Source organism: Symsagittifera roscoffensis, chromosome 2 (genome assembly GCF_963678635.1).
Source record: "Symsagittifera roscoffensis chromosome 2, txSymRosc1.1, whole genome shotgun sequence".
Lineage (NCBI taxonomy): Eukaryota > Metazoa > Xenacoelomorpha > Acoela > Convolutidae > Symsagittifera > Symsagittifera roscoffensis.
Genome location: NC_087063.1, coordinates 68244545 through 68271607, shown reverse-complemented (window position 1 = coordinate 68271607; position 27063 = coordinate 68244545). Strand labels below are relative to the sequence as shown.

The following is a 27063-nucleotide window of genomic DNA, read 5'->3' as shown; positions in this document are numbered from 1 at the left end:
TTTTTCGCCTCTTCAATGTGTAGTTATTATTGCGGCTTCGTATTGATCAGGTGTAAGATGATCATCTTCATCAAAGGATTTTTCAGGTTTCCGTAGTGTTTTTCTTTAAGTCTTCTTTTCATGAATATCGACATTGGATTAAGTTTATATGTGTGGTAGTCGCGCTATTGGGTTGATGAGAACCAGAACGAAACTACTTGCTCAAAAATTCAAAGTTTTCCTTCAACGGCAGCATTTTAGTTTCACCATGAAGGCGTTCAAACTGAGGTCATGTTTAAGCTGCCATTTAAAATTTTCACAAGTTCCGTGTTTTGGCGGAATAGATATTTCTAACGATACTCACTTAGTGAGTGTGCACAGACAGTGGCTGTATAATTCAGAAAACTACGCCGAATGGCCTTGTAAGTTATGCTTAGTTAGTTTTTTGCTACATCACCAGCTTTTTTCAGTAATTTAGCTTAGTTACTGTTTTATGCAGCGTTTTCCAGTAAATTATTGTCTTTTTGCAGTTTATTTATCACTGAGGTCAATGTAATGAAGTTGTCGAAATTCAATCTCTATATTCTGGGTTTTTGCAAACTTGGTTGTGGATTGCTGCCGACAATACCTCGGTTTCAACCTTTTTTCTTGATACGGGTTATGATGATCGCGCCAAGCCAACTGAATAGATCAATTAGGTAAAGTTATCTCCTTATCAATTTTTGTGGTGCAAGGTCCGGTTGTTGTAATACAAATATCTTTTTTATATGTTGCTTATTAGATGTTATTGAATAAGGGCCAATGTTGCTCATTTGATGTTCCTGAATTTGACATGGAAGGGACATTAATGACATGTAAATAGTTATAGGGATGGGCGACAAGATACGTCGTCAAAAAACCTTGTTCCTTTCGTCACAATTTTGTTTTTTCATTCATAAATTCAGCATAAGTTGCCCTGCTTTGAAGGTATGATGTTGTCCATCTTTTTGTGCTCTTAGGTAAAAGACAATTTCTAGAGCGTGCAGCAGGATACCGTGATCCACTGTGTCGAACGCTGCAGTTAGATCCAAAGAAACTGAGAGCGTCCTTTGCGGAGGACATGGTTGTTCTTTCGGTAGCTTCGTTTAGCCTAACAGGTTTGATTTTGAGTAGTAGTTTTGTTTCTGACAATGAGAAAAGTTTCGACAAAAAGGTCGCGAGACAAAGCCGCCGTGTTTTGTAAGGTGCAGGAAAGGTTCACCTGTCCACCAAAGCGCATTAGAGCGCTCTCGTTATTTTATTTTCAGATCGGGCAGCTGCACAGAACGATGGTAGTGGACGAGACTCACAGACCGCATTTGAGTTCACGATGATAGGGTTTAATCGTGGCCAATCTTCTGCAGCCGGTTACAATTCTAAGTCCTGTTTTTTTTCCAGTTTCTAGACGCTGTTTTTCTCAATTGCTAGGCCAAAAACTCAAGTTGGATAATGATGTTTCTTTTGCAGGAGTTTGTACGAGATTAAGCCTTGATGTGAGCCATGGTGTGCATACATGCACGTTGAGGCACTCGAATATAGGTATACATAATCACGGGTTTCATCCTCTTCACTCGAGCGTTGCGGTACTAAATGGTAACAAATTAACAACTTGGTTATTAATGTCTTCTTGGTGGCGTTGGTTCCTCAAATGCATTCAACAAGTATGCCATGTCACCTTCTTCAAGCGACTGCACGAACCGACTCCTTGGATAATTTTTCCGCTACCTTCACGCCGGTAAAGCAAGCACCAAACAAAACTGAGTTAAAAAAATGTTCCGACTGCTGAAAATGGCGAGGAACTTTGTATTCGGGTGTGTTTTTAGTTTTTTCTTTTAGACGAAAAAATCAAGTACCAAATATAATCATCAGAATGGTGTCGAGCGATGTATCAAATAAAGCCCTTTCACTCGTGATTTGAACATTAAACTCAGAGGCAAAGCGCAGCTTCGCAACACTTGCGATGCAAAAAGCGCATTGCGCTAACAAAATAGTGTATGAAGTCAAAAAACAATTTATAAAAATTTTCACTAAATTTGAAAGTTTTCACGACCCATTCAATTTTGAACCCATAATCCCTAACGGATTTATTTATCCCTCAAAATTAGGCAAAATAAAATGACTAACTCGATATAACAAACTGAAACTGTTTGAATACTTTGAAAAAGAAAAAAGCTCAAAAATACAGACATGGTAACTTTACAAATTTGTGAAGTTTAAGTTATAGTATAAACTGTTTAAATTGGAAAAAAACATGCTTTGAAAAGTAAACCAATAAAACCCTACCATATAAAAGAAGGTCGTTTAAAAAACTGAAAATTAACCGACAGAAACTAGGACGAAAACCAGGAACAAACTTTGTTTGTTAATTTTTTGGAAACAACTCTTATCGATTATGCCTGATTTCCTAACATTCTACGCGTTTTTATAGTTCTCATCACATCACGCACAAGTAACGACACTAATTTGAGACGAAACTGGTTTTTGGTTTTTAAGAATATCGTCGGAACATTGTGCTACATTGGTTCTATTTACCTATTGAACCTAAATTGAACTGAAAAAGACATGAGGACAAAATGAGAATTAGTAAATTTGAACGAGAATATCTGCAAGACTTTTTTTTTAAAAAAGGAAAAAATTTTTTTAAAAAAAGAAAAATAAAAAACGGAAACAGCAAGACCTAAATAAGTGTCTTCATTTCACTCATTGCCACTTTACAAGCTTTGTTCACTGAAATGAGAAACGTGTACGCCACCTCTAATTCTGGCCTGGACTATTTCTACATAGTTATTAGGCATATATTAGGTAGATTAATCATTGCTATGTCATAGAATCTCTACTTGAATAATATAATTTTAAATTTTCTTGAGGCTTCGGAAACGGTAAACCTCGCCCTTGTTCTTTGAAAAAGCATGATTAGAAGAGATAGATAATCGTGGTAAATTAATTTCTATTCAACTAAAAACGTAATAAAATGTTATATGTGATACTTATAATACAACGCAGAACCCAAACGCAATTTCTGGAATCTATAACTCGGCTATAAGCGCATGAATTAGTAACAGCGTGCAGCTTTCCAGAAACTTCACATATAGAGCAATTATTATTTTTGGAAGAAACTGAAACTTCATTAAAAACGCGATAAGTAACCTCTGTCAACTACTTCGATATAAAGTTTAATTAACTTGTTACACTGCGAGCCAGTTTCAGCCAAAACACAAACAAACATCCATTTTACGGACAGTTCGAAGATAAAATCGGACCATCCATCAATTTTAAAAAATCTCAAAAAACTGCCAGGTTGTTTCAGCACTTTTCAAGTCGAATAACCACCATATTAGCACATTCGCCCATCTTAAAATACAAACTGCATTGAAGCTTTGTGACAGTTGTTTTTGTTTTCTGATGAATTTTAATTTAACGACCCAAATCTATGTATTTGTCATTAATTGATTAGCTAACGCATTAATTAGTTGTTTTCTGACTATTTAAATTCAGAAGAGAACGCATTGTCAAATTTCAATTCTGTCCTGGGTTTGCAGTTGCTTGGGCCGTTGTTCCTGTAGCTTCCATGCTCTGAGTTGCTTGGTTCGCATTGGTTGCTGCGTCGGCTGCTGCCATAGCGACGGTTGCTGCCGCCGCTGCTTCAGGGCCGGAGACGGCGGCTGTAGCGGAGGCGGTTGAGCTCGGGGCTGCCTTACCGCTGGTTGCCGGCTCTGCGAGGCCGAGGTCTTCAGATATCCACGACTCCTCGACAATCTGGTTGACTCGCTTTTCATACTCTCGGCGATTCTCCGAGTACAGTTGAGCTGCGAGGCTGTTTGCGGGACTGTTGGGATTAGGTTCATCCAGTAAGGACTTAAACACACACAGTTCACTGATGAAAACACATCAAAGAGTTTATCAAAATAGATTCTCCGTTGCATCAAAAATTTACAGCTTGTAAAATGGAGACTAATCCCCATAAAAATTTAACACAAAGTTAAAATTTAGAATCTCTTTGACGAAGATGAGAAATACTGAGAAAACAGTTACAAAGACCCAATTGAATACCTGTATAGAAGTGAGTATGGACGATACATCGTACGTGGGACTCCATCTGTTCTGCAAAATATCCAGACAGATACCTCCATCTGCATACACGTTAGGATGGAACATCTTCGTCTTGAACTTGACAGTGGGCGGCTTGTTGGGGTACTCTTCTGTGAACTCCAAGGTCAGCCGGAAGGTTCCATCTTCAAAGGGGGTGTCCATAGGTCTGCGGGCAGAATTTTCAATAAACATAGCTGTTAGACAGTTGGAAACATTTTAATGTACAATAAAACCAAAAAAGTACTTATTTTTGAAGCATTTTGAAAGAAAATATTTCAAGTCTTAAGGTCATAGAATTTCAAAGATCTTTTACAATTAGTAGCAAAAAGTTCGCACAGACAGAAATAAATAAAATGAGCAATCAGTGCTTTTCGACGCTTTTTTGCATGCAAAATCTAAAGCCGAACAACCTTGAATTTTTTGTCAGACCAAATTCAAAATGTGAGGTTGTCGATTATCCGATGATTATACTAGCCTAATTTTAAAATACTGCGATGAAAATCCAGATTTTACTATAAAAAATTTCGACGCTTCGGATGCAATTGCCCGCCGTGGTTATAGGTTTTGTGCAAAACTCAGATCTACTTAAAAATCCCCCACCCCTATTTTATTTACTAAAGAATCTACACCCCTGTAAATAAAAACAGTAAATTCGCTCAAGAGCATTGTATGTAAGTTCGAATTTTGCTGCATTCTGATTGGTCGAAAGTTCGCTGCAAGTAATCTTATTAACGATCTCCTCCCCTTTCTTGAAAGGGGGATTGTTTATCCCGTAACTCTGCTTCGTGAACTTTGGACGTAATGTTTATTTCAGTTTTAATTTACGTTGATGTCTAGACAGTTGCTCTTCTAATTAATTCTGTCTTTCCGAACTTTTTGCAACTCTCTATACCAAAATTTAAAACAAATTATTCCTCCGAGAAATGCAAAGAAGAAAACTGCTTTGAGACAAAATTTCACCCTTCACTCACTTTTGTTGGAAAGAGTAACTTACTATCCAGAAACAAATATATAGCCCATCTCAAAGCTGTTTGAAATTCAAAAAACTTTGTGAATAACATATCTGATTTAAAAAAACTACCCAATCTAATGAAACTAGACTCACAGCTTTTTAATCATCTAGAATCCTAGAAACATAGCCAACAGAAAGTTGGAAAACAGTAGAGAACGCTAGGAAACAGAAGAAAAGCAATGTTTTTTTTAAACAACTATCATCTTTTCAAAGGTTCCAATTTCAAAGTAAACAAGACTGCTCGTATCAGGGCGAAGCCCTGAAAGTTCCGACTCCCTTTTCAGGTCTATGCAGCAGTAATTACATCATAAACTTTAATGTAATATTTAAAAAATTTGAAAAAAATGGAGATTTTTTTTGAAAACATCCCCCAATGGTCATATGGATTTTGCTCCTTTTAAAACATCCCCCAGTTATGGATTTTGCTCCTTTTAACAATTAATTATCGCAAATAAGCTTCCTCGAACCAATTTGGAACGATTTCTAAGACGAATTAGATCTCTGTCTACGCGTTAATAGCGCGAAAAAAATCGCGCGTTAATTGTCCCAAATTGGCCAAAATGGCAACCTTAAAAGCCCCATAACTTTACAAAAAAATGATCACAGGTGAACTATATTTTCAAACTTAAGCTCAGGACAACAATAGCTTTCGAATGATAGAGAAAAATTCCGTCCAAAATATCTAGTTAAAAAGTCGAAATTTGTCTGAAGAAAAAAACCACCCCGAGCACAAATGATCCGTTACTTTCGTTACGAAAGTCGGACAAAAAATATATGGCCTTCAAGCTCTTTAATTTTCAAGACCAAGATAAAACTGACACTTTTTTATTAAATTAACTCAAATTGAGAAAAGTGAATCAAATATAAAAATCAAAATCCACTTGCAAAACTCGAAGTCAATCACGCGTTTCGTGGCCTGGACACTTAACTGTTCGATAAGGAGTTCAGAATCATAGATAATCATAGAGAATCAGAAGTCAAACCAAGCAAAATAAAATTTTAGCGAGAAAAAAATTGGGCGGTAACAAAAAACCATCTCGACAAACATTAGAGTCTTCTTAACGTTCATCGACTCAAAAATAACATCGACTTTTGAAAAAACATTTTCTAAGAAAGCGCAACTTGTTATCCATTTAGCACATAGATTTGAAGACGTTAAAAAATTAAACCCGAACCGCCAGAGTGTCAATCATGGGCTCAAACAAACTTGGAGACTTTTCCCATTAACAATTCAACAAAAATCTTACAAAAAATTTAAAACTCACATCGTCCCTAAAATCACGCAAATTTTTCAAAAATTACAGTAACGAATGATACAAAAAAATTTCCAAAAAGCAAAAGATAATTTGTCTCGAAAAAAAGTCTTGAAAAACATGAAAAAATTCTGTCAGAGAAATCGTAGGCTGAAAAAGCAAAGAAATTTTGTTGTAATTATTATAGAAATAATTTATCTAAGAGAAAAGTAGAATTCGGACCACGCAAACTCCATTTATTTCTTCCTCATAAAAAACATAGCCAACAGATTGTTGCAAAATAGTTAAGGCACGCGATTAAACAGGAATTGAATCCCGGCTTGTATTGAACAAAAAGATGGCCCTAAAGCTCTATGAAATTCTTGATCAATTTATGATTGACACTTTTTGATCAAGTTAACCCAATTTGAGAAAACTGGATCAATAAATAAAAATATATATTCTTCGCTGCGAAATCTGATAATTAATGTCCATTTTCGAAATTATAAGTCAATCACATTTTTCGTGACCTTTACACTTTCACTGTTCGATAATAGAATTTGCCGTCCTTAAAACAAAAAAAATCAAGTGAACTGAAAAAGAAAGTAAAATTCGAAAGGCACAAGATCAAATTTGAGCCTGGACAAAATTTATGGATTATCCTGAAAACTACAAAAAAAATCATCACGACCTATATAATAGTCTGAACTACGTTCATCGACTCTTAAAGGATAAAAAAACTCAGTCAAAAAATCTCAAAACAATTAAATATCTTGCAATAAAACAACCTGCACATCCAGCAGGAAAAATTAGGGATAATAAAACAATCCCATCCGTTGCTTGCTAGGAAGTGCATTCGAAAAGAAACATGAAAACTCTTTAGAAAAAAATCAAAGAAATGTATGCAAAAACTTCAACATTTTCGACACAAAATAACTTCCAAGCACTTGTAGAAAACAAAAAAAACACAAAGGCGAAGCTGAGCTTCGCACCACTTGAGATACAAAAATCAACAAGACTTTAGATATCTGAAAATTAAAAGTTCACCTCACCCTCAAAACACAAACACTTTATTTGATGGTCAAATGAAACAATATGAAGCTACTATGCCGATATAATAATAATAATAAAAATACAGAATTTAGAGAGTCTCATGGGTTTTCACCCATTTTTCAGTTCATCTTTAATTCAGTTTTATTTTACTGAGAGGATTGCAGTTGCCACATGTGCATATTACTCTCCAAGTACATTTATTTTTTTCGGTGTATTGTTTAGTGAAAAAGTTCCAGTAAATGTTCTGAATAGTAGCTTTATTTAGAAATTTCCCGAAACTTTCATAAAAAAGAAGAACGTAATTGTAGAGTAGTTTCGTCCTTCGAAAGAAGTTTTCGTTGGTTTTATTAAGTCGCCGTTTCGATAACTTGAATTCACCTCGATTGCTCTGTCGAGTATTATCGCATATTGTTTCATTTTCAATTGAAATTTCAACATCAAATTCACCTGTTTTAATAGATAAAAGCATTAAGAGATCATGCATTTCAACGTACAGGCTTAACGGGAGGATATGCAACTTAATTAACCGATTTCGATAGCTTAAGTCAGAGCCTATTATCCATTTTGTTGCATGATGAACTTTTTTGAATTCTGTTAAAATTCCTTTATTTGGCAACCAGGTCACAGCAATTGGGACAACGTATCCAGTGTATGCATTCAATTTGATTCTCAAGTTATAATTTGATGTTAGATTTCGCTTTACTTGGAATAAGGCGTCCATTGCTTTGTTCGATCTGCGTTTGCAATTTTCATTCCAACTTAAGTTTTGCTGCACTATGAGCCCTAGGTCACGTTGCGACTGTACGGGGGTGAGTTTGGCATTTCATAAGTGTGCTTCAAGGTTTCCTTTGTTGTTAAGAGTATGCGACTTTTATGTGTTTGGTAGCATCATATTTGTATTAAGCCAGGCTTGGATGTTATCGGTCGCCTTGTTCATCGCTACTTGATTTGTTACGATTACTTTGAAATCATCAGCATACCCGAAACTTTTTATATCGGACATACACTCTGGAAGATCGTTAATAAATAACAGAAAGAGGAGGGGACCCAGAATTGATCCTTGGGGAACACCGCTGGTTACATTTCTTAGGGTTGATTTTGCGCCGCTTATTTGCACATATTGCTTGCGTTGGCTTAAGTATGCTTTTAGAAGTCCTAAGATGTTTCCACCAATTCCAAGAGACCTTAATTTGCTAATTAGCACACAATGCGGTACTGTGTCAAACGCTTTAGCAAAGTCGAGATAAAGAACACTTAACTCATTGACAGATTCTAGATCATTGCATTCGGATATTTTGTCGAGAAAGTATATTAGTTGAAGTGTCGCCGATCGTCTTTTTCTGAAGCCGTATTGACCAGTGTGGAATTTTGAATGAAAAAAAACAATAAATTTTATCAAAAAGGAGTTTTTCCAAGACTTTTGAGCAACAACATAGGAGGCTAATGGGACGGTAGCAGGTTACATCAGCTTTGTTGCCTTCTTTGAATATTGGTGTTATTTGGCATATTTTCCAGTAGCTGGGGTAACATTGCTTGTTTAGACATGTTCGAAAGATCAGTTTTAGTGATTTACACAGGGTTTTGTGACACTTTTTTAAGAGTGTGTTTCCAATTTTATCGGGTCCGGTTGATTTGTCAGGATTAAGTTCAAACAACATGTCGCTTATTTGTTCTTCAGTGTAGTTAGCTGAGTTTTGTATGTTATTTGGCTCATATCCAGGCTGCATATTAGATTTACTGAAGACCGACGCGAAGTATTGAATAAAAACTTCAGCCTTTTCAACATTTATTGACGCTACTGTGTTTTTCGTATACATTTCAAGTATTTCTGTATTTTACTAAACGTTCTTGCTTCTAATACTGATTTTTCATATTCAGCGAGGTCTTTCTCGGATTCAAGTTTGATTTGCTTTTCAAGGCGTTTGAGTTTAATCAATTTGCTAAGAGTTACACTTTTTCGTTTTTTCTTTGTTTTCAGCTTATTCATAAGATAGGACGACGTCTATATGATCAGTCGATTGATTACTGAAGTTTCTTTCTACAAGTGCATCAATTATTTGTTTTTCGTAATCAAGATTTGATGACATAGTTAACCAGTTCGTTTGTGATAGATTTAAGTCACATGTTAGAATGATCAGATTACATTGACACTCCTTTGCCTTAAGCTGAACATTTTCTAATAAGGTTTTCAAATCCCTAATTTCCCATTGGGAGACACTTGGGTACGGAGCATTGTATATGCAACAAAGCAAAATTGCGCTGTCTTTTTTAGTTTTAATTTTGATGGTTATACAATCGGAATGTTCATTTTATGATGAGATATGTTCGTGAAGAATATCATTTTGATTGCAATTAGTACTCCACCATGTTTTGTTTTACGATCATCATTTGTCATTCGGTCTTTTCTATATACCTGATATCTACTTAGGAAAAGGGCTGCTGATGGGATATCACAAGTTAACCAAGTTTCTGTTAAGCATAAAATGTCGTAATCGTATGTATTTAGCGTATTTGAAAATTTTGTTCTTCTGTTTATATCTACTAAGCTTCGAGTATTAAAAGTCATAATTGAGATTGTTGCTAGTCATATATAAAATAGGCCGAAACCTATTGGGCCCAAAAAAGTCCGCAAGAAAATTCTAAAAACATTTTAGACTAATAAGAAATTATCAAGTCCCCCTCAGCCTCAGAGCACAGACACGCACACACAAAACTTTTTTCGCTCGTCACGTAGAGGCGACTAAGTCAATTTAAAAAGCTGAAACCAATTCAGCCAGAAAAGACAAAACAATGGGAAAAAAACGAAATCCAGTAGGTCTAATTACAACCAATGAATTACAACCAGTACCCGCCATCGTTCGTAGATCTTATCATTTCACGGACGATTGAGAAGATACGGCAGAATCCCTCGAATGGTGAACTTGAGAGTTATGTCGCTTCCCGCCTGACTGATCACAATGAGCGACCCGTCATGGTGGTACCTTACCGTGGTAGTATCTCTGATCAGTTTGGCAAGAGGCTCAAAAAGATTCAAGATGTGAGCGTCATTTTCACCACCAGGAAGCTGAAATCTCTCATGTCTTCACTCAAAGCGCCGGTTGCTGCAGATCTGAGAAGTCGTGTGGTGTATGAAATTCGTTGTTCGGGCTGCAACGCCCGCTACGTCGGGCAAACAGTCCGCCACTTCTGCACACGATTGAAGGAGCATCTGAAGACAACGGCACCCGTTGGAGAGCACCTTACTGGCTGCGAAGGAGTCACCAGATACGAAACAAAGATCCCGGACCAGGCACCTGACCTGATCACTCTTTAGACAATGGAAGCGCTGCATATATAGCGTAGGCAACCACAGCTGAACAGCCGAGAGGAATATCGGCAAAGAACTCTGACTACCCGGTTATGAACACGGCCCGGGGAGTCTGGCCGAAGGCTGGCTACCGCGGGTCGCCTCTCCTTGTTCTATTTTCTGTATGTTGCATCTCTTTTATAGATGTCACGGAATAGTACTAGTTGTTGTTGTTTTTTGTGATAATTTTTATGATCTTTTTTGTTTCCAGTGTCTGATGATGCATACTAGTTATGCGAAAAGCTTCACAATTCAGTTTTGAACATTTATTCCAGTTTTCAACACAACCATTGTAAAAATTTTGATTCAGCCAGATTTTTAAAATGCTAAAACTATTAAAGCAACGGCAAAAATTCTTTAAATCATAAAGAAACTATTCTTAGATCTGGCAACTGAGCCGACAAAACATTAGCAGACAAATATGCCGATTTTTTGAACCGGAATATTTACCGCTTGAAAAAAAAACAGGTCGTGGTCAGATTCGAAACCTGATTATTTGCCGCCCCTGGCATATTCGTTACCTTCAAGCTAATTGTGCAAGACCACCAGGAGTCGATGAGTCCTGTGAACAAAGTTAATTACGGTAAAAATTCTAGTAACCGAATGCAATACCCTTGCTTATCGCAAGGGTAGTCAAAAAAATCATGCACTCAAAAAACTGGAAGAAAACAATCTACCAAAAACAAGCAACGCTTCAACAGCCCTAGACCAGCTCCTATACGTGCAACTCGACTAATAATGGAGATATTAAAATTGAAGATCCTGTGAACAAAGTTATTTACGGGAAAATAGTCTAGTTTGAACAAATGAAAAAATTACCCAAAAATGACAGCGTTCCAGACCATAATGTTATGCTCTGTAGGTGCACCACTGATTCCATGTGGAGGATCTTCTTGGAGTCTGAAAAATTCCAATATAACCTGAATAGCAAGGCATCTATTTTAATCTTCCAAATTTTACAAAAAAAAATCATCAAACAATGAAGACAATGGCCAATTAGCATAGTCATTATATGTCTGCAACTTTTATATACTACCTTTTAAAGTCTCTCATTAGTCGACGTCTTGCGGGGGTTGACATTTGGCCTGAAATATCAAGCGTATCACTTAAATAAACAATTAAAAACCTCAGAAATTTTGTTGAAATTAAATTCATCACGCACAAATAGGCAAAGCTGAGCTTAGCGCCCCCTGCAATACAACTCAAAACTTAGAAAACGGAAAAGCTCCAAACTAAGCGAATGCCACTAAATCAAAAAATCTTCAATAAAAAGACTATATCCACAAAAGTTTATACGTTTTTCTTGAATGATGTTCAATTTGATATCGACAGTCGGAGAAAAAATCAACGTCGTTGAACAATCATTCAGAAAATTTAAACGAGCTCCCCCCGAGCACAGAAAACCTGGGTAGACAATCCTTGAACCGAAAACTAAATAACCATGATATATTTGAACTATGAGAGAGAGAGAAAGAGAGAGAGCGACAGACGTAAATTTCATAAATGCGCAGAAGTAATCAGAAGGTAGGTGTATCATAGTAACCGAGATTACCGTCAGGAGTCCCTTCATCACATATGCCAATCAGAATCTTTGGAATTTTCTAGATATGGAAGTGATAATAATAAGATGATTAGTGTTGATGTGTTTAAAATTAAACTCGATACGGGATACGTTTCTTAAATAAGAACACGCAAATCCACACGAGAATGTATACATTGTATTGCAAATCAAATTTCGTTGAAAGTTGTTTTGTCATTTGTTGTGCCGATTACGAAAGTGTATTGCCTTATAAATAAGCTGTTCTTACAAAGCTTGTTCAAAAAAATTTCCGTGTTTTGGCCAGCAGTTTTTCTTGAATGGCGGCAGTAATCGCAAAAAGTTGACTTTTATACATAACAGAGAAACGTACAAAGCCCTAGGAAAGTCATGGAAGGTGAGCGTTGCCGTGAACACTACTGTGCAAAGTGCCTTTCAACGCCTGATGAACCCTATCAGTGCATGTGCCAAACTACAGTAATCTGGTGTTACACAGCTTGCTGTCCTTCTGTGAAGCAACTTATTTTCAAAGAACAGTAAAGCGGAACCAATCATTCGACCAAAAAGTTAAGAGCAGATCTCGACACAACAATGGATAACATGATGAATGATTGTAATATTCGCCCGGAAGTACATATCGACAGAAAATAAAGCTAGGTCCGAAGACGACTGGCCAACGTATAAACAAGAGCTCAACATGCTTTTCACCGTCTCTACCAAAGCCATTTCTTTTGGTGGTCTTTCTAACATCGGATCCACAAAAACGTCACTGTTCTCCGACTTCGACCAGAACGCTCAAATTAACTTAATTACATGCAGAAATAGTGAGCTCATGGCTGGGTATCAGTATCACCAGACCACCAGGTCACTCCTAAAATCAGGGCTACTAATATTTATTAAATTATTGTTGTTTTTGTTCAGTAGATGAAAATCATCATCTCCATCGAAGATGGATCAACCCTTTCCCCGAACTCCTAGCTTCTCATCGTTGCGAAATGAAATCAGATGTTAAGTATATTCAATTCAAGACATCACTGGGAAGCTAAAAATTTATATAAAAGAGTTTCAGTTCAACTCCCGAGACCCCTCCGGATTCCTGAATCCGGGGAAGTAACGTCCTTATCTTCCTTCCGGAAGGCTGTCTTCTACCCTTCACCGTTAATGTGAACGGCCTTGCAACGATTGTAGCGACCCAATCGTTGCAACTCGGAGCGGTCTCTGCTAACTCTGCTATTCGTTGTTGTATTTCTATAGCAATTCTCGTAGTTATCGCTATTGCAACCTTTGTTGTTTTGATTATATTCTGGTTTTCTTCCAAAATGGCCGTTTTTGACGTTTCTCAGAATTATTACGTCATCACTTCGAATTTTTAAACTTTCAAAATACCAGAATATCTTGACCTTCACCGTTTGACTAATCGTCCCAATAACGTCACTAATCTCTTGAAACCGGAAGGTTAGCTGCTAAAATTTCGAATCTGTCAAAAGTGCAGTTTTGTCCATTCTGGTCAAATGTAACATACTCCCCGGACAGCCCGGTCAATGTCCCCATTGAATCTCGCACTGTTCGTAAAATTGGTCGGATTCATCGAACAGAAATTACAAAATACACGAAAACACTTTTATCCGCGTCATATCGACTCACTGCAGAATATAAATGGCATCATACTACATTGCTATAGCCTTCGAAATTTTTTCACTAATCTGCACTTTGAAGATGTGACTTAAAATAAAACGTCTTTTCTGACTTCCAGTGTCAATGTCCTGATTTTAAAACTTTTTCTCCTATATTTTAAAAGATGTTGGTTTGCAGGACAGCCCTGCCAACCAACAAGCTAAAATTATCCTAGTATGCTTCTTCCCTTCGGACATCTTGGTTGTTATTGTCCTGAAAATTAAAATTAAGGAAGTCTGTGGTTAGAAAGAACAATGAAACAATCTCCCTCTTCAAGAGATTATCCAGGCTTTCATGTCACCACAAAGTGATCAGTCGTCCTAGTTGATTAAAAACAATCATGCAGGCTGGAATATTTAAATATACTCTTTACTCAAGCCTTTCTAAAAAAATAGTAAGTGTCTCTAAAGGCACTAACTAAAATCAAAATGCAAATTTGTAAATGCAACAGTTTCTTTAATGTTCAAAACTCAACTAAATGTTTCAGTTTTCAATTACAACTTGGTTGCTTAGCTTCCCACTTGAGTTTTTGTCACACACATAAAACAATTCTGAGTTTTATCTTCTTCTTTTTGTCACTTCTTTGTTTCTCTTTTTTTTCGTCGCTTAGAAGTTCTAAAGCTTCTAAATTCTTCTAATTTTCTTTCTTTTTGCATCTTTTGTTTCCGGCCATTCGTCAATATTCCATCTCCTCCTCCTGTGACACTGACTCTGCACTTTCAGTTTCTGTGTCTTGCAACACATCGTTAGCTATTCTGACGCTGTTGGAAGCAGTCCTCCAACACTTCTGCACTTCTACACTTTGTTTACAACAAGGTAGCGGATCCACATTAGATTCAATGTTCATGCAGAAGCTGTTGTGGAGGCACAACGTCACGTTTCTCTCCAAATCTTCCTTCAACATCTCTTCTTTTTCCTTTCCACTACGTTCACTTGCCCTGGAATTTTTTTCACAGCGGTGGTCACTGCATCCCAATGAGTCACGAAAGCTCGCTTGAAAGCTCCGGTCCCAATGTCCAGCTGATACCCACTGTACACTCTGCCGTGCTTCGGCATATGCTTTTTGGCATATTCGTACAGCCATGCAGTCATGTTAGCTCTAAACCATGGCATCAGTCGTCTTCTTGCCCATATCTTTTTCACTTCTATCGGAATGTTCAGAATCTTGCACATTGTCTCAAAAAGATCTAAATTTTATAGACAATCCAATTTCTGCAATTGTTCTCTCGTTGGCGCTTCCTGTCTATCGATCTTGAACGTCTGTTCTTTGACCTGGATCGCTAGAGCTCTGCTGTCTATAGTTCGTCACGGCCGGTACCGTCCCCAAGCGTGTTTCCAGGTTAGGAGGCAAAAAGGTGATAATTTGACTCGAAAAAATGTCTTGAAAAACATGAAAAAATTCTGTCAGAGAAATCGTAGGCTGAAAAAGCAAAGAACTTTTGTTGCAATTATTATAGAAATAATTTATCTAAGAGAAATGTAAAATTCGGACCACGCAAACTCCATTTATTTCTTCCTCATTAAAACATAGCCAACAGACAGTTGCAAAATAGTTAAGGCACGCGATTAAACAGGAATTGAATCCCGGCTTGTATTGAACAAAAAGATGGCCCTAAAGCTCTATGAAATTCTTGATCAATTTATGATTGACACTTTTTGATCAAGTTAACCCAATTTGAGAAAACTGGATCAATAAATAAAAATATATATACTTCGCTGCGAAATCTGATAATTAATGTCCATTTTCGAAATTATAAGTCAATCACATTTTTCGTGACCTTTACACTTTCACTGTTCGATAATAGAATTTGCCGTCCTTTAAACAAAAAAAAATCAAGTCAACTGAAAATGAAAGTAAAATTCGAAAGGCACAGGATCAAATTGGAGCCTGGACAATTTTTATGGATTATCCTGAAAACTACAAAAAAATCATCACGACCTTTATAATAGTCTGAACTACGTTCATCGATTCTTAAAGGAGAAGACAAAAACTCAGTCAAAAAATCTCAAAATAATTAATTAACTTGCAATAAAACAACCTGCACATCCAGCAGGAAAAATTAGGGATAATAAAATAATCCCATCCGTTGCTTGCTAGGAAGTGCATTCGAAAAGAAACATAAAAACTTAGAAAAAATTAAAGAAATGTATGCAAAAATTTTAAAATTTTTGACACAATATAACTTCCATGCACTTGTAGAAAACAAAAAAAAACACAAAGACAAAGCTGAGCTTCGCAGCACTTGGGATACAAAAATCAACAAGATTTAGATGTCTGAAAATTAAAAGTTCACCTCACCCCAAAGCAGAAACACTCAAAAACACTTTATTTGATGATCAAATGAAACAATATGAAGCTACTATGCCGATATAAAATAGGCCAAAACCTATTGGGCCCACAAAAAAACCCGCAAAAAAATTCTAAAAACTTTTTAGACTAATAAGACATTATCAAGTCCCCCTCAGCCTCAGAGCACAGACACGCACACACAAATTTTTTTTCGCTCGTCACGTAGAGGCGACTAAGTCAATTTAAACAGCTGAAACCAATTCAACCAGAAAAGACAAAACAATGGGAAAAAAACGAAATCCAGTAGGTCTAATTACAACCAATGAATTACAACCAGTACCCGCCATCGTTCGTAGATCTTATCATTTCACGGACGATTGAGAAGATACGGCAGAATCCCTCGAATGGTGAACTTGAGAGTTATGTCGCTTCCCGCCTGACTGATCACAATGAGCGACCCGTCATGGTGGTACCTTACCGTGGTAGTATCTCTGATCAGTTTGGCAAGAGGCTCAAAAAGATTCAAGATGTCAGCGTCATTTTCACCACCAGGAAGCTGCAAACTCTCATGTCTTCACCCATAGCGCCGGTTGCTGCAGATCTAAGAAGTCGTGTGGTGTATGAAATTCGTTGTTCGGGCTGCAACGCCCGCTACGTCGGGCAAACAGTCCGCCACTTCTGCACACGATTGAAGGAGCATCTGAAGACAACGGCACCCGTCGGAGAGCACCTTACTGGCTGTGAAGGAGTCACCAGATACGAAACAAAGACCCCGACCCAGGCACCTGACCCGATCACTCTTTATACAATGGAAGCGCTGCATATAAGGCGTAGGCAACCACAGCTGAACAGCCGAGAGGAATATCGGCAAAGAACTCTGACTACCCGGTTATGAACACGGCCCGGGGAGTCTGGCCGAAGGCTGGCTACCGCGGGTCGCCTCTCCCTGTTCTATTTTCTGTATGTTGCATCTCTTTTATAGATGTCACAGAACAATATTAGTTGTTGTTGTTTATTGTGATAATTTTTATGATCTTTTTTGTTTCCAGTGACTGATGATGCATACTAGTTATGCGAAAAGCTTCACAATTCAGTTTTGAACATTGGTTCCATTTTTCAACACAACCATTGTAAAAATTTTGATTCAGCCAGATTTTTAAAATGCTAAAACTATTAAAGCTACAGCAAAATTTTTTTACAGCATAAAGAAACTATTCTTAGATCTGGCAACTGCGCCGACAAAACATTAGCAGACAAATATGCCGATTTTTTTGAACCGGAATATTTACCGCAGAAAAAAAAATGTCGTGGTCAGATTCGAAACCTGAGTATTTACCGCCCCTGTCATATTAGTTACCTTCAAGCTATTTGTGCAAGAGCACCAGGAGTCGATGAGTCCTGTGAACAAAGTTATTTACGGTAAAAATTCTAGTAACCGATTGCAATGCCCTTGCTTATGGCAATGGTAGTCGAAAGAATCATGCACCCAAAAAACTGGAAGAAAACATTCTACCAAAAACAAGAAACGCTTCAACATCCCTAGACCAGCTCCTATACGTGCAACTCGACTAATAATGGAGATCTTAAAATTGAAGATCCTGTGAACAAAGTTATTTACGGGAAAATAGTCTAGTATGAACAATTGAAAAAACTACCCAAAAATGACAGCGTTCCAGACCATAATGTTATGCTCTGTAGGTGCACCACTGATTCTATGTGGAGGAACTCCTTGGAGTCTGAAAAATTCCAATATAACCTGAATAGCAAGGCATCTATTTTAATCTTGCAAATTTTACAAAAAAACTCATTAAACAATCAAGAAAATGGCTAATTAGCATGGTCATTATATGTGTGCAACTTTTATAAACTACCTTTTAAAGTCTCCCATTAGTCGACGTCTTGTGGGGGTTGACGTTTGGCCTGAAATATCAAGCGTATCACTTAAATAAAGAATTAAAAAACCTGAGAAATTTTGATGACATTAAATTCATCACGCACAAATAGGCAAAACTGAGCTGAGCGCCCACTGCAATACAACTCAAAACTTAGAAAACGGAAAAACTCCATACTAAGCAATGTCACTAAATCAAAAAATTTTCAATAAAAGAACTATATCTACAAAAGTTTATACGTTTTTCTTGAATGATGTTCAATTTGATATCGACAGTCGGAGAAACACAATCAACGTCGTTGTAAAATCATTCAGAACATGTAGACGAGCTCCCCGTGAGCACAGAAAACCTGGTTAGACAATTTTTGAACCGAAAACAAAACAACCATGATGTATTTGAACTATGAGAGAGAGAGAGAGAGAGAGAGAGAAAGAGAGAGAGAGCGACAGACGTAAATTTTATAAATGCCCAAAAGTAATCAGAAGATAGGTGTATCATAATAACCGAGATTACCGTCAGGAGTCCCTTCATCGCATATGCCGATCATAATAGTTGGAATTTTCTAGATATGGAAGTGATAATAATAAGAAGATGATTAGTGTTGATTTGCTTAAAATTAAACTCGATATTTGGAATTTTCTAGATATGGAAGTGATAATAATAAGAAGATGATTAGTGTTGATGTGTTTAAAATTAAACTAGACAAAACCACTTACGTTTCTTAAATAAAAACACGCAATTCCACACGAGAATATATACATTGTATTGCAAATCAAACTTCGTCGAAAGTTGTTTTGTAATTTGTTGTGCCGATTACGAAAGCGGCGTTCGCAATCGGTATTGCCAGGGAGATTCTCTTTTTTAAAAAGCTGCCTGCCCTGTGTTTATCAGTCATATGCTTAGGTTCTTGCTAAGCTTGCTGAAAACTTTTTCCGTGTTTGGTCCCGCAGCTTTTATTGTTGGCGGCAGTAATCGCAAAAGGTTGACTCTTATATATAAGCTGTTCTTACAAAGCTTGTTCAAAAAATTTCCGTGTTTGGGTCAGCAGTTCTTCTTGAATGGCGGCAGTAATCGCAAAAAATTGACTTTTATACTTTTTAGAGAAATGTACAAACCCCTTAGAAAGTCATGGAAGGTGAAAACTACTGTGCAAAGTGCCTTAAATTGCCTGATGAACCCTATCAGTGCATGTACCAAACAACAGTAATCTGGTGTTACACAGCTCGCTGTCCATCCGTGAAGCAACTTATTTTCAAAGAACACTAAAGCGGAACCGATCATTCGACCAAAAAGTTAAGAGCAGATCTCGACACAACAATTGATAACATGAAAACATGATGAATGATTGTAACATTCGCCCGGAAGTACATATCGACGGAAGATAAAGCTAGGTCCGAAGACGACTAGCCAACGCCTAAACAGAGCTCTACATGCTTTTCACCGTCTCTACCAAAGCCATTTCTTTTGGTGGTCTTTCTAACATCGGGTCCACAAAAACGTTACTGTTCTCCGGCTTTGACCAGAACGCTCAAATTAACTTAATTACTTAGCGAGTAACTTAATTACTTAGAAATAGTGAGCTCATGGCTGGGTCGCAGTATCACCAGACCACGAGGTCACTCCTAAAATCGGGGCTACTACTATTTATTAAATTATTATTGTTTTTGTTCAGTAGATAAAAATCATCATCTCCATCGAAGATGGATCAACCCTTTCCCCATTTCCAAGCTTCTCATCGTTGCAAAATGAATTCAGATGTTAAGTAAAATCAATTCAAGACATAATTGGGAAGCTAAAAGTTTATATAAAAGAGTTTCAGTTCAACTCCCGAGACCCCTCCGGATTCCTGAATCGGGGAAAATAACGTCCTTATCTTCCTTCCGGAAGGCTGTCTTCTACCCTTCACCGTTGTTGTGAACGGCCTTGCAACGATTGTAGCGACACTATCGTTGCAACTCGGAGCGGTCTATGCTAACTCTGCTAATCGTTGTTGTTTTTCTATCGCAATTCTCGTAGTTATCGCTATCGCAACTAATGTTGTTTTGATTTTATTCTGGTTTTCTTCCAAAATGGCCGTTTTTGACGTTTCTCAGAAATATTACGTCATCACTTCGAATTTTCAAAATTTCAAAATTCCAGAATATCTTGACCTTCACCGTTTGACTTATCGTCCCAATAACGTCACTAATCTCTTGGAACCGTCAATTCGGAAGGTTAGCTGCTAAAATTTCGAATCTGTCAAATCTGCAGTTTTGTCCATTCTGGTGGAAGTCACATACTCCCCGGACAGCCCGGTCAATGTCCCCATTGAATCTCGCATTGTTCGTAAGATTGGTACAGTGTCATCGAACAGAATTTACAAAATGCACGAAATTACTTTTATCCGCGTCATATCGACTCACTGCAGAATATAAATGGCATCATACTACATTGCTATAGCCTTCGAAATTCTTTCAGTAATTTGAAGCGCGCAGAAAGGAAAACCGTAAGAGCTGGCAACACAGAAGATGCAGGCGGTAACGGAAGAGACGTGTGAACCGGAACCTGTGACTGTGGCGGATGACTTCAAGATTGATTATAGGGCAGCCGCGAGGGATGCTCTAAATAGAGTCCAGCAGGAATTGGTAACGAAGGAGATCGAACAAAAAATGATGCTTGAATTGGAAAATGACAAACTACAGGAGAAGTTGAATACCTTCGAGGCATCAGAAGTCGAAGAAACAAAAGCGACAAGTAGTTTGAGCATGAAACTAAATGTGATCTCCGGGCAGAGGTTTGGTATGGTGCCACAAGGAAGCAAAATACAATCAATAATCTCGGTAGCGGGACACCAGGTAGTCAGAAATCTGAGTTAAATATCAGAGTTCACTTTGATGCATTTGGACACATATGCAGATTATCTGAGGCAGGTGGAGCCACGCACTGAGTCAAGAGCTGTGCGGGCACTACTAACAACGGATGGCCCTCGAATGAAGAAGCTTCACGGGCGCTACGTGGAAGTCTATGGACCGTATCAAGTGATGCTGAACGTGGATGGAAATAGCAACTACACTAGGACATATGTGACAACAGACAGTGACCAAATAGGGCAGATCCATTTGGGAGAAGAAGAACTCAAAGTCCGTAGGATAGGCCATGACGCCATGATGGAGCAAGACGCAGTTCACATTGGATACGAACAGATGTGACTGCACATCTGCTTGACACCAATGGGAAAAAATCGGAGTCACAGGGCTTCTGGACACAGGAGCAGTAGTGAACGTGATGCCAATAAAAACTTGGGAAAGAATGGGCTTCAAGAGGGAAGATCTAATTCCGACGAATCGGCGACTGGCCGCAGCCAACCGAGGAGCGACTTACGTAGCCGAAAGAACACCAATAACGGTCCTCCACATGGGAGGACGGGGTCTTTGGATGAGCTTCCTGGTAGTAGAGAATTTGGACGACTCCGACCAAATCATCTTGGGCAGAGATTTTGTCAGAAATTTCGATGTGATGATTGACTTGAACAACGGTCTAATAAGGATTAGAAACCCGGACCGGAAGTATGTTAACAAACCGATTAACGGAATAATAACAGATAAAAAGAAGGTACCAATCTTTTTAGATAGAAAGGTAAAACTACAGCCGGGACTGGCTGTGGTAGCAATTTCTAGAATGAGGAATTTGAGTTCGTTAAATGATAGTAAACAGGTTTGTTTGGTACCGAATCCAAATAGTCAAAGTTCAGTGATTTTAGGCGTGAGCTTCTCGGTAACTCGAAACGGACTGTGTGTCAGTGTGTTGTTGAACACATTGGACACCACGATTTCAATCCAGCGTGGAAAGAAACTTGGTTACGCTTTGCCGACGAGGACCGACTATGAAGAGACACAAAACAAGACCCTATGAAGAGATATAGGGTAAAAGACTGTCCTTATCATGCCAATAAAGATAAAATTTTAAAAAGGATTAATGAACTAAAATCCATTCATAAACTGTTTTCAATGAAGTCCGAAACGGACGACGGTTTGTTGAGCTGCTCGAATTTTCCGGAACGCCCCTCGTCATATGAACTAGAATCTGACAAACCGATTCCGACAAACCTGTGAACTAGAATTTGACAAACCGGCGGATATCGGTTGCTGTAACTTCGTCGAACACGAACCGGAACTTGAGGATGGCGCCATTCCCAACAAGGAAGGCGCAAGACGAATGACGCCACGTAAACCGGAAGCGTGCCGAGCGGAAATAGAAATGTTGCTCGAATATGACATGATAGAACGCTCAAAATTGCCATGGGTTTGTGGGGTAGTAATGGCGAAAAAGAAAGGGGGCAGCTTAGTTTTTGTTGCGACTTTCGCTACTTGAAAGCCGTGACAATAAAAGACGTGTACCCGATACCGCGAATTGACGAGAGTCTCTCTAAACTTCTTCAACACACTGGATTTGGGCTCTGCCTTTTGGCAGGTCCCTCTGCGGAAGAAGGATAGAGAAAAGACCGGATTCGCATGTGAGTTGGGGTTGTACCAGTGGAAGAGGATGCGCTTCGACTTGTGCACCACAACGGCCACTTTTCAAAGACTGATGGCTCAGGCTTTGACCAGAGTGACGAAGAAGTACGGGAATCTTGTGATGTGTTACGTGGATGACGTGATCATAGCATTACCAACCCTAGAAGACCACATCGACCGGCTCGATGAGGTCTTGGGATGCATGAAAAGAGCAGGCTTGAAATGCAAACCATCGAAATGTGAAACCATAGGGATTCAATCAAGTATCTAGGAAGAATGATGGACAGGCATGGTCTGAGGCCGGACCCGGAAGCATTAGACCCTGTGTTGACATGGAAGGCCTTGTGTTGACTTGGACCCTGTGTTGACATGGAAGGCTCCCAGAACGGACACATAACTCATGAGCTTGCTAGGGTTTGCCAATTATTACCGTGGGTTCATAAAAGGATATGCAGACAAGGTGTATCCAAGGCAGAGGCTGATGCGCAACAAAGGAAAGAAGTTCGAATGGAACCAAGAAGCTCACTCTGCCTTCGAGAACATAAAGCGGGAACTGTGCGAAGCGCTAGTGCTAGATATGCCTACAGAAAAGCGCATTTATTTTCTTGACACAGACGCATCAGTAGTAGACAACTCAGGAATACTGCATCAGGAGCAGGAATTGAAGGGAATAACGGTTCCCCGTCCCATTGCATATGGCAGCAAGGTGTTGAGTGACACTCAGATGAAATATGATGCACCAAAAGCAGAAATGTTTGCAGTAGTCACATTCGTGGAAAAGTACCGCGCATACTTGGGGAGTGCTCCCTTTGAGTTACGCGAGGACAACAGAGCGTTATCCTGGTTGAAGACATACTCGATGGATCAGAGTTATATTGGTAGTTGAATAGTAAGGTTAGATGGCTACCACATGATAATCGAGCACAGGATGCGTGGCAAACACTAGAAAGGTGACAGCCTCAGTATGAAGACTGAGTTTTATGAGAGACTGGAGCAGAAGCAGGCCAATCACGCGGAAATCAAAGAAGGATTCTTGTTTCTGGACAAAGAGAATTATGAAGCACTTGCCTTGACGAGATGGTTGAACAAATCAGGACATCCAATTCCGGGACACTCAGAATTACCAGTGGAGAAAGCAGCAGAAATAAAGATCTTATCCAAAAGGGACCCGGTGCCCTTGGATCTGTTGCTACGTTTGAACATGGTCCAACAGGATCTCTCTCGTATGAACATAAACAGCCTCTCATTGCTAGATAAACCGCTGCAGGTCACACCACAAGTAATTCGGATGCTGGGTGGATTGTTGGGGAGAAAAGAGACTAGAGATGACCCCGAGTGGGCAGCAGCTATGTCATCACTGACAGTCAGTGAGAAGGTGAAGATCATGCCGTCAATACGACAACACAAAGATAATGAGAGGGATTGTAGGACAATAGTTCAGCAACTAGTATCCTCGATACCCCGAGAAGTTTTAACAAGCACTTCATACAAACGGAAAGAACAGGAGAACGACATACAAAAGAAAACGGTTACCTTTGATGACCTGCAGAAGGAAGGTGAGGAATTTATTCGAAGCCTGGAGCAAGGAAATTTGTCCGGGAAGACGAACGACAAGAAGAGGGCGAGTTCAGAATAAAAACCCGGGACAAGAAAGTTTGTCCGGGGAGTCGGATATAGAAGAGAAAGTTCCTGATAAGGGACAAGACCTGGAGGATAAAACTTTGTCCGGGGAGTTCAAGTGGATGAGCAGAACGCGCAGAACTGACCCAGGAGAGGATGCAGGCTCCATTCCAGACTCTTCATTAGATGATAATTCCGGGAATTCAGGAATTGACACCTACTCAGACAGGAACTCGAGCTCAGGATCGGACTGTCAGAACTAGCGATCCACTCACTACTAGTGGAGACTCGAGCAAGGGATGTGGATAGGGAGGTATATCAAGACACTGACAGTGATCGCTACCTCATACCAGGCGAAAGAGTCTTTGACAACGCAGCAGATGATTTGCAAACAATAGCAGTATCGAAAGGTTCGATAAGCTTACTGCCGCAGAAAGAGGTAGTCAGGAGTGATCTCCAGCCGTTCAAACAAGAAACACAGCCGTTGATTTGATGCGTTAAGATGGAAGAAGAGACGCATCTGCCAATGAGCTAAATAGTCAGATGAGTGTCATGAAGACGTACTTGAAAGCGAGATACAGACTCTCGGACCTACTAAGAGCGCAGAGAAATGACCGCATGACAAGCAACCTGAAAAGGTGGATAGAAAATGCTGCTCCGACAAAGGAGACATTGAGGAAGACAGTTACCGTATTCTGAGACAGTACTTTATGCAGAAAGAGGGAAGGTTATATCTGAACAAGGACGGGATTGTGGCTTGCAAGAGAAGAGATGAAGACAAAGTCCTATACAAGTATAAAGCGATAGTGTTGCCGCAACTCTACCAGACAGGACTTTTATTCAGGTCGCATGATCAGATGGGCCATCAGGGGATCGACAAAGTATATCAGAGGATCCTGAAGCGCTTTGAGTGGCCTGGAATGAAAAACGCATGCGAGAAAAGGGTAACAGCATGTCTGTCATGCTAACAGGTCAAGGATCCAAGGAAATTGCGATTTCCTTTGCTGTCGATCGAGTCGTCTGAATTCAACGAGGTGGTGCAGATTGATCAATAAAAGTTATGCATGACAGATAGTGGTTATAATCAAGTCTTGGTCATGATTGATCACTTCACGAAGTATGTAGAGGCCGTGCCCTGCATAACTGCCTCAGCGGAAGAGACGTGCGATCACCTGATCAAAACGTGGATAGCGAGACATGGCTGTCCGATGACATTTCAATCGGATAATGGAACAGCTTCGTGGGAGAACTCACGAAAGAGCTTATGAAAAGCTCACAGGTTGATCAAGCTCGCTCCATGACATACCATCCCCAGACGAATGGCTTAGTGGAAAGGTACAATTGAACGTTAGTGTCGATGCTGAAGGTATATTGTTCCGGGTACATGACCGATTGTGACAGATACCTCCCACAGGTGATGGGAGCTTGTAACATCCCGCAACATTCCACCACCAGAGTTAGTCCACACGTAATGCTAACCGGACACGAGAAGTTTTGGCCCCTGAATTTCTTCTATCCAGAGTACGAGGGAAAGAAAACGTCACCCCATGTCTATGTAAGGGATGTGATTAGACGTCAGCAAGAATTTAATGACTTGTATAGACGAAATACTCAGCAAGCACAGGTAAGGCAGAGGAGAAGATTCGACAAGAAAGCGGCTGGTGCAAAAAAATTACTCGGTGGGAGACTACCTATGGATATTTCAGAACGTTATACAACCGAAAGGAACGAAAAAGCTCCTAAAAATGGAGGGGACCCTTCATGATTACGGAAGTAGACCAGGAAGGACGCTTTTATAGACTGAGTACTGGCCGAGTCGCCCGCTACGAGAACATTATATCACACAACCCATCGACAGAAGACTGGTGTATACCTGCAGACATGGAAGAGGGCGATTATCTGATGATGGATCCTGCTTGTGAGGTCAACGAGAAGGGCACCAGGGAAAAGAACGATGGAAATGAGGTCGTAGAGGAAGGAACGATTCCACCGCTGGACCTGGATTGCAAGGAGGTGATTGAAGCGGATGATGAAACCTTACCCTACGCAGAGGAGGACTGGTGAGACCCCGAACAGATGGAGGTCCCCAAAAACTTGGAACCGGATCTTCCGTTTACGATACAGACTCGAGAGAATGACAGCACAAGGTCCAAGAAGAAATATAATCCTTACGGAGATGACTTCATAGTGGACAGAATAGATCTAAAGAAGATAGTGGAAGAAATGGTGGGTCTAGAAGGAATAACCGTGTTGCAAGACATCGACCTAGTTGATGACCATGAGGAGGAATGGATCGAGGACCGGTCGAATCCCGAGGTAGAATTTGAGGAACAGCAATCCTACGAACAAGAGTTGACGAATCTGCGGGTCTTGGAGTGGCTGCACGAAATGAAGTCGGACCCAAAGGAGACCCAAAAGGAAACCCAAAGGAGACGCAAAGGAGACCGAAAGAAAGGATCCTTCCTGGGCTGCCCAGGAAGAGCAATTACTCATACCGGCTTCCAACTTTGACTTGATATCCGGTATGCGATCGACGGGGACATCGATGGAGATTTTTGTCCGGGGAGTGTGGGTAGGACTTACCCACACTGAAAATTTATTTATAAACAAATTTAGAATAGCAAGAAAGACAGGAGATTTAGAAGCAGAAACAGGCGAGACCCTAAGAAACTGGACATAGGGAGGGTAGTTGAGTCAATTTTTAACTTAGCAAATGAATATTCAAGTAGCATAAAACTAACAGATAGCGGTTTCATACTCACAAATAGAACATGTGCGATAGCAATCACAGCAGACATGAGTTTTAAGACAGCGTTAGCAGCATATTT

General features: G+C 39.3%; 1 protein-coding gene across 1 annotated transcript in view; it reads right to left on the bottom strand.

The window, feature by feature from the left end:
- Nucleotides 1–2910: 2910 nt before the first annotated feature.
- The window catches only part of LOC134838997 (ubiquitin-conjugating enzyme E2 A), a 49981-nt gene continuing 25828 nt past the window's right edge, over nucleotides 2911–27063 (bottom strand). Inside the window, exons 2-5 of the mRNA XM_063854372.1 lie at nucleotides 11766–11816; nucleotides 11549–11629; nucleotides 4048–4252; nucleotides 2911–3852 (exon numbers count right to left, since the gene is read on the bottom strand). Coding sequence (XP_063710442.1) covers nucleotides 3514–3852; nucleotides 4048–4252; nucleotides 11549–11629; nucleotides 11766–11809 — 669 coding nt within the window. The 5' untranslated portion in view covers nucleotides 11810–11816 and the 3' untranslated portion in view covers nucleotides 2911–3513. The remainder of the gene's footprint in view (nucleotides 3853–4047; nucleotides 4253–11548; nucleotides 11630–11765; nucleotides 11817–27063) is intronic.